Source organism: Helianthus annuus, chromosome 17 (genome assembly GCF_002127325.2).
Source record: "Helianthus annuus cultivar XRQ/B chromosome 17, HanXRQr2.0-SUNRISE, whole genome shotgun sequence".
Taxonomy (NCBI): domain Eukaryota; kingdom Viridiplantae; phylum Streptophyta; class Magnoliopsida; order Asterales; family Asteraceae; genus Helianthus; species Helianthus annuus.
In genome coordinates this window covers 28988484-28997756 of record NC_035449.2, presented here as the reverse complement: position 1 = coordinate 28997756, position 9273 = coordinate 28988484, and the positions used below count along the sequence as shown (strand labels likewise).

Here is a 9273-nt window from a genome sequence, read left to right as displayed (position 1 = left end):
TTGATTATGTTATTAAGTGTTGTGCGTGCATGTGTGTTTTTTTTATTGGTGTAACGTAATTAGTGGTGTGTTTTACATATTGTAATTTGGTTTAGATTATGTTTTCAAATATCGTGCACATTTGGTTTTGAAATTGATGTTTTGTTTTAAAGTTGTATTCTACAATTGTTCTGATAAGGTTTTTTTTTTTTTTTTTTTTTTTTTTTTTTTTTTTTTTTTTTAACTTTTGTATTAAGGATTGAAGTGTGAACTAGTGTTGTTTCGGCAACTAAATGATGTGAAGCGACTATTTTGATGTTCTCATGTAAGTAGCAAAGAACGATCATTAATACCTAACTATTTATCCTCTAATAAGAATACAAAACAACTCGAAACCAAATATTTCAAGCTCGAGATTGATAGATCTCCAATCTCTGTTTGGCTTCCAAAACAAGAGTTTCTAGTTGTGAATCTTGCATCAAATGACCTTGTTTCAAAGCCCACTGAAGCACAATATGCACATCTTCTTGAGCTAATGTTTCGCTATCAGGCACGTGTAACGCGATATAGCAAAGCAGGATCAAGCCCGGTACCTGAGCCACTAGCTCCCCAAAATAAGTTAGTTGAATCAAGTGTTTAGGCGCGTCTGCCTCTAATATCGCCTTGCAATGGGTCACGTGCAAGTAGTTATCCGTGCACGCAAACTTGATCAGTGCAATGGCTGCTTGTGCTGACACCTCGTGCTCCCTATCGTCAAGGAGCCTCACCATTGAAGGGATGATCCTTGTTTCAGTGGCCCGAAAAGTTCGGGCCAAGTTTCCAATTGACTGGATGCTTTGAATAAGGAGATCAGACTCTCCTTTGTTAACAATTTTAAGCAACTTGTCCACAACCACACGAGCGGTTGGGGACGTTGGCTTAAACGCCGAGCGTCTGAGCTCGGCGTGACTTTCTGCAACGGCAGTGATTTCCATTAGTGCCATTGCTGAATTGTATTTTACTTCTTCTTCACCCTTTTCCAATAGTACCGTGAAACAAAGAAGTGCTCGCGACTCGGTTATGGTTTTACATATTGCAAAATGATTGGCACATAGGTGCCATAGCGCTCGTGCCGCCATCGCCTTCATTTCAGTTTTTGTAGCGGGATCTTCAAACTCCCTACCTTTAATGCTGGCCCCAGACAATGCCACACGTCTTTTACTCTTTTCTCGTCGTTGTTGGGGTTGGCTCGGGGGTTTCATGGTCACAGCATTGTGTGAATCCCCCGAGTCAAAACCACCAGGACGTGAAACGTGATGCCTATCGTCCTTGTGTTGCCCAATTTTCGCATCGTTGTCCGAATTGGCCATATCAACAATCGATGCCATTCTTTTCTCATAAACAATCGTGTACTTGCTATGTTCTTCAATCGTCTCGTACGATAAATGACTCACAAGCAACCGAATCATATTGTTTTGTAAGAAATGGTCTTTACATTCGGGGTAGTTAGCCGCAAACTCGGATACGGCCCACGCAGCCGGGATTTGAACCTTCATATGCCCTTCTTTCAATATCTTCGAGAACACCGAACAAACGCCTGCATTCACGATTTGTTCGACGCTCTCTTTGTCCTGCCCGAGCAACCCCATTGCTCGGACCGCACTTTCTTGCCCTTCCATTTTCCCTTCTTTCGCCAACTTTAAAAGCGGCGGGACCCCACCTTCTTCAATAATTAATCTGCGGTACCGCTCGTTATCCCGGGCCAACGAGACAAGCGATGCTGCCGCTTCGGCCCGGTCCTCGAGCGTACCGCAACACAAAATCGCAATTTGCTCCCACACCAAACAAAGAATCGGCTCGTTCGCCGCGATGGGCGGCAACCCGACGTACTCGTCATCCCGTTCATTCGTCGGAGTCGATACACGAAGGAGCCACGACACATCTCCGATCGAATTTTCGATCAAACTCGACCCTTTCTTAACCGCACCTTTCGGGATGAATGTAAAAATCCTTCTTATGCCATTATTCCGACATTTGATCACAAGCTGCAATGTTTTGTCTAAAACCTGTTCCGTATCATCGATGATACGGCGCGTGGGTCGTTCATAGAGGTCATAACTTGCACGCGCCGCCTGCCGGAGAAGCCCACCGAGTTTTTCTGTTTTGGTTTTTATGTCAGCACAATCTTGTTTATAAACACAAGCAAATTCTGTCTCTTTGATAATTTGGTCCGCTAATTGAATCGGTCTTGCTATGATCTGTTTGACAATGTCCGCCATCGCCTACGGCGGACCGCCTCCGTCGTGTTTATTGTATGTCTAGAGATAGGAAATGTAGGGTTTGTGAGTAATATATATTGATGGTTTCAACTTTTTAATTCAATATTGATGAAATGGTTTATGGGTGTATCATGAAATGTTGTTAAAACATTTATATGACCGTAAAAATGGAGTTTTTTTTGGTTCTTTTGGATTAATATTTTGAAGGTTTTTTCTTTCTTCACGAAGCCATGCAAGAACGTAGCAACGGTAGTGATAGGGCGGAGAATTGAGGAGGTGTTGCAGAGGGTTATAATGTTATATGTAAAGTTGTTATTAAAATAATTTTTTTTTTTATATTTGTTGGGTGTATTAATATTAAGTTTGGATTTTTGATGAACCATATAAGACGGTTGCAAACCACATATTTCTTGGTAGTGGAGTGGTCGAGCCATCAATGGAAACTTTGATTTAAAATATGTTTTTTTTTTTATGAATTGAGTTTTATTGATCTAAGTTATAAGTCATGGGCGTTGATGGGGTTGTGCCACCCACATCCAGTAAAGTACTAAACCGCGACACAACCCTAATCGTGATCTGGAGCTAAAACGCACGAAGCAAGACACAATTTGATGGCTACACCCTCACCTTTGAACTTGTTGGTAATGTTAGTGTTATCAATGGATTTTGGTGGTATTGGATTAACTTGTCGACCAAGTAAATCTTATCTATACAACCTAATAAAAGCCTTAATTAGGGGACACGTGTCACCCATCTAGAGGCTCTATTCCTTATTTTCCCGCCAAAACTAGGCTCCATATTGATTTCCCTGTAGTGAACCAAACGCGGGATCCATTTACAATATTTCGGGTCATTAGTGTATCCCGCATTTAAATCATCTAACACAACCTTTCACTAGCATACTAGGGTTTCCAACATTCAGCGTCTTCTCCAAACTTCCTGTCATTCTTCTCCATCCTTCCTCTCTCAATCTCAAACATCTGATAAAAGGTAAATCGAATAAGTTCTTTTGTTGATCCAACAAAATAACGGATCATGATCACTCTTCATATCACCAACTAGGTGAAACAGAAAGCAATTACGTACAACATTGAACTTGCGCCCAGAAAAAGGACCTATGCCAAACATCAAAAAGCCAAGTGCACATGACACACGCGACACTTATGGTGAAACAGAAAGCAATTACGTACAACATTCCCAACCACAGAGAAAGCCAATACAAAGTTGTTTAGGCGCGCGCAACATGAACATTGAATGGGATGATGAGGAAGACGATCCAACATACAAAGGAGAAAGCACAGTATTTAGCAGATTAGCACGGGAGCATGAGTCGTACAAACCCTACAAGCGCGCGAGGTACAACCCAAAGGCAGAACATGACTACTCTCTGAGCTATCGCCCAGATGGCATGGCCGAAAATTCCAAATTCATCAAAGAGATTGCGACAGCCGATATTGACAAGACAAAATTGCCACACAACGTGGGCAAATACAATGGCTTGACAGACCCTGATGACCACCTCCAAGTTTTCAATGGCGCAGGAGTTACAGGAGGATGGAACTTACCAACTTGGTGTCATCTCTTCGCTCAAACCTTTGTCGGCGCAGCGCGCGTCTAGTTTGACAGCCTACCAGCAGGAAGGATCAAGTCATGGATCAACTTTCGAGACAAGTTCCTCGCGCACTTCTCCCAGCAGCGCAGGCACACCAGAGATCCAGCTGATTGCTTGAACATATGGAGGAAAGATCACGAAAGCATAGAAGACTTCATCACCAGATACAACAAAGAATGTCTGGAAATCGGAGATGTAGGCGAAAAGATGATGCGTGCACACTTCATGAGGGCAGTGAAATGTGATGACCTGATCAATCGATTGAAAGGAAGAGACGGAGGCCCTAAAGATTGGGAAACCTTCATTGAGGCAGCAAAAACAATTGCGCGCACCGACAAGCAGTTGACCGGTGATGACAACCGTCAATACAATTACAACCACAATGATCGGCGCAACAAGAAAGGCAAAGGCCAATGATGGAAAACATCAGGTTACTGGGAAAGAAGCCCAGCAAGAGAAGATGCGCGTAACACGATCAACCAGATCGCTCATCGCAAAGAAGTAAAGAGAGAAAATAGAGAAAAACAATGGACACCCCTAACAAAGACACCTTCTGAGGTCCTGTCAACTGAGAACCACCAATTTAAACCACCTCCACAAATGCGCAACAAAAGAGGCCAAGACCCAAATCTCTTCTGTGAATTCCATAAAGAAACCGGTCACCTAACTGACGACTGTTTTAGCCTAAAGCAGGAGATAGAAAGAGCTCTAAGGGATGGAAGGCTCACACACCTAGTAAAAGGCGGGAAGCGCGATAACCGTCAAATCCACAGAAGAGAGGAAGGGCCAGACAACAGAAAGCTGCGAAAGTTAGAAACTCACATGGTTCAAGGGGGGGCACGACGGCCAAGAAAAAACTACAACAAGCGCACACAAGATGACTCGTGGCGCGAAAGACAAGTTGTCTTCCCCATAGTAAGAGGAGGTCCAAGAGAGAGAAGACCCATAGTCATATTTGGGGTCATCAGTCATTATCAAACCGATTACATTTTCATCAATCCAGGGAGCACCGCGGACATCATATACGAACAATGTTTCAATCAATTCGACCAAGAAGTCAAGGCGCGCTTGGAACCAGTTGACTACCCATTAACTGGTATCTGCAATGAAGTTGTCTTTCCTCTTGGCCAGATATCATTCCCGGTGCTGCTCTCAGATGGAAGAAATTCAAGAACAGAAGAGGTCACGTTCATGGTGCTGCCTGCACATTCAAGACACGATATCCTTATGCGAAGAGAATCCCAAGGAGATTTTAGTATGATCTGCTCCGGACAACATTCAGCTGTTGGATTCCCAACAGAGACAGGGGTAGCAACTATGCAAGCAAAGAAGTCTTAGCAACGAATGAAATCCGACCAGCAAAAGCAAGCAAACCAGCACCGCGCGCAGAAGCCGAAAAATGGGTGTTAAACAGCACATATCCAGAACAAACGGTCACCTTGGGCCCTGCAATTTCTGATCTTACGCGCGCGGCAGTAAAGAAGTTGTTATTTGAAAACATGGATGTGTTCGCCTGGACACCAACTGACATGACAGGTGTTCCACGGCACATAGCAGAACCCAGATTAAACGTCTCAGAAAATGCAAAACCTGTGGTACATGCCAAACGCCACTTGGGAGACATAAAGCATGATGTTATGCAAGAGCAAGTCACAGAACTGTTGAATGCTGGTATCATCAGAGAAGTCCGATACCAAACTTGGGTGGCGAGCCCCGTAATGGTGCAAAAACCAAATGGCAGTTGGAGAATGTGTGTAGATTACAAGGATCTAAACAAGGCATGCCCGCGCGACTGCTATGCCTTGCCAGACATCGATGAAAAGATTGATTCACTAGCAACATTCAGGTGGAAATGTTCCCTTGACTGTTATAAGGGATATCATCAGGTACAGATGGCCATCCAAGATGAAGATAAGACTGCGTTTCGCACACCAACAGGGCTATACTGCTACACAAAAATGCCTTTTGGTTTAAAAAACGCAGGCGCAACATATCAAAGATTGATGAATGAAACATTCAGCGATGCTATTGGCAAATACATCGAAGTATACATGGATGACCTGGTCATCCTGAGCAAGGAAGAAAGCATGATGTTGGTCAACATCAAAAAGACGTTCGACACACTGCGCGGAGTAAGCATCAAACTAAACCCAACAAAATGTTCGTTCGGCATGGAAGAAGGAAAGTTTCTGGGGTTCATCGTAACAAAAGACGGGTTTAAAGTCAATCCTGATAAGGTTCAAGCGATCGAGCGGATGCATTCACCATCAACAATCAAGGAAATGCAAAAATTGGCTGGACGGCTAGCAGCACTAAACCGTTTCCTGGCCAATCACGCAGCAAAGTCATTTCCGTTTATCAAAACACTCCGCAATTGCATGAAGAAAAGTCAATTTCAGTGGACTCCGGAAGTCGAGCACGCATTCCAAGAGATGAAAGATTGTCTCATAAGACTACCAACATTAACGGCGCCCGTGAAAGGAGAACCCCTAGTGTTATATCCGTCAGCATCTGATAAAGCAGTCGGAGCAGTTCTGCTCGTAGACCGCCAAGGCGTTCGAACACCAGTTTACTATGTGTCTCGCACTCTAAACGATCCAGAAACGCGATACGCCATAATGGAAAAACTAGTTCTGGCACTGATCCATGCATCAAGGCGGTTGCGCAGGTATTTCGCCAACCACGTCATTTATGTACTAACAAATTACAACATCGGCAACATCCTCGCAAGGCCAGAGATATCCGGAAGATTAGCAAAATGGGCTATAGAGCTAGGAGGTCACAATGTGGTTTTCAGACCAAGACCAGCAATCAAAGGCCAGGTGTTGGCCGATTTCATGACAGAAGTACCTGACGACAAAGATAGAGAGTGCAAGGCAATGGAAAAAGCTGAAAGGCAACATACAGAAGAGACATGGCTACTATACACAGACGGCGCGTCCAATAAAGATGGCGCAGGCGCAGGACTTAGCCTGGTAAGTCCAGATAAACACGAATTCACGTACGCCATCAGGTTAGACTTCAAAAGCACGAATAATGAAGCTGAATACGAAGCTTTTCTTGTCGGTTTGAGATTGGCAATCAAGATGGGAGTCAAACACATTGAGGCGCATGTAGACTCCATGTTAGTAGACTCCATGTTAGTAGCTGGGCAAATCAATGGCCAGTACGACGACAAAGGAGACGTGATGGCGCTCTACTTGAATCAAGCAAAAACATTGCTGCAAAACTTCTATTCCTACAAAGTGCACCACATCAATCAGAGCGAGAATAAACCAGCAGACGCATTAAGTAAACTCGCATCCACAACTTTCCAGCACCTGGCCAAGGACGTGCGCATTGAAGTTTTGAGCAACCCATCGGTACCACTAAGGGAAGTGAGTGCTATTCAATTGGGAACAACGTCATGGATGACCCCGATAATTATGTATCTTTAATCTGGGATACTACCGGAGAACAAAGCCGAGGCAAGAAAAGTGCAATACAAATCCGAGCACTACCAAATGGCCGACGGAATATTGTATCGGAAATCTTACTTAGGACCGCTGTTAAGATGTGTCGACCCAGAAGATGCAAACTACCTGATCCGAGAAGTACACGAGGGCATCTGTGGCATCCATGCCGGCCCGAGCATGGTAGTAGCCAAAGTCATGAACGTCGGATACTACTGGCCCGGAATGCATCTAGACGCAGTGAAAATCTTGAGAAAATGCAGCGGCTGCCAGAGACACGCCCCGAAAACGATGTGCCCCAAAAACGAACTGGTCCCAGTAACAACGGCATGGCCGTTTCAACAGTGGGGGATAGATATGGTTGGCCCTTTTCCAGAAGCCCCGGGCGCAGTGAAATTCATAATAGTCACAGTCGATTATTTCACAAAATGGGTGGAAGCAAAGGCACTCGCGTAAACCACATCTACCGTAGTCAGAAGGTTCATCTGGGAGCAGATCATATGCCGTTTCGGGCTGCCACTAAGAATTGTCACCAACAATGGGACAAATTTTGCCGCCGACAATCTCCAATGCTGGTTCAAAGAGCTACACATTGAGCATGCCTTTTCCTCGGTTGCGCACCCACAGGGAAATGGTCAAGTAGAAGCTGTCAACAAGAGCATAGTGGATGGTATCAAAGCATGGCTAGGAACAAAACGAAGAGGTTGGGTTGATGAACTACCAAGCATATTGTGGGCACATAGAACAATGCCAAAGACGAGCAACGAAGAAACACCGTTCAGCCTAGTCTATTGGTCCGAGGCTGTGATACCAGCAGAGATTGGCGTCCCATCCCTGAGAATGCTCTCCATGAACATGATTAACAATGAAGAAGAAAGAAGGCTAGATCTAGACCTTCTAGAATAGAGAAGGGAGATGGCAGCAATCAACGAGGCGAAGTACAAGACCAAGTTGGAAAAATATTATAACAGCAAGGTCCGCATCTGCACGTTTAACCCCGGTGATTACGTCCTAAGGGACAACGAGGCGTCCAATGCCCAAAAACCAGGCAAATTAGCTCCCAAGTGGGAAGGACCTTACGTTGTAGACGAAGTTTTGGGAAAAGGAACGTACAAGCTACGCACATTGGAAAACAAAGAAGTTCCAAGAACCTAGAACGCCCAGCAATTAAGAAAGTGCTATATGTAAACGGTCAAAGTTTTTATGTACTTGTAATGGCCACATGCCAACACATTTAACAGTAATACAAGAAGTGTTTGGCTACTCTATTTCACGTGAATTTTTGTCACAACTACATATACTACTTTGGGCATACACGAAAACATCAATGGCTCGACTTTTGGAAACATTGTAGGCCTCTAAGGCTTGTCACAACCAAGTGCACAGCCGGGTCAAAAACACAACCAAAGCCTACAAAACGCCAAATAAAAACTTCGTGCCCACATAAACACGAAAGCATCGATAACACGGTAAAAAAAACATTGTAGGACTCCCAAAGCTGAACACAGCTGGGTCAACACAAGAATCTGTAACTCGATCACTTCGTACACACGAACCAAACCATGCGCGCAAACGACAGAACAAACGTTGTAACTAACACAGCACAACCTGTCAGCGCCATCATTCATTTGTGATACCTAAATCAAAGTAATTGCACATGCACATATTGTAACGATAGCAAAATTCACAAACAAACAAAAAAGCAAGGATGAATACTAACATAAAAGCAGCCATACATAGCTAAATGTTCACAGGCAACTACAGGTAACTTGTTCACAAAACATAAAGTTGAAATTGAACACGAGATTGTTAATTGGTTACAAAGCCATCCAAGGCCATACACGGCACGCCGGCCGGAATTCTTCAATCTTGTTGACTAGGGCCAGCACCCCCAGCCCCGTGTCCTTCCTCACAAAGCGCTTTTTTCAGAAAGGCAACACCGTCAACCTTCCGGGACAACTTTTCAACGGCT

The 9273-nt window shown here is 44.2% G+C and overlaps 1 protein-coding gene across 1 annotated transcript; it reads right to left on the bottom strand.

Annotated features, from left to right (window-relative positions):
* Positions 1 to 383: 383 nt before the first annotated feature.
* LOC110923937 lies at positions 384 to 2237 on the bottom strand. The gene has a single exon (XM_022167990.1). The coding sequence runs from the start codon at positions 2235 to 2237 to the stop codon at positions 384 to 386; it is 1854 nt and encodes a 617-aa protein (XP_022023682.1).
* Positions 2238 to 9273: the final 7036 nt, after the last annotated feature.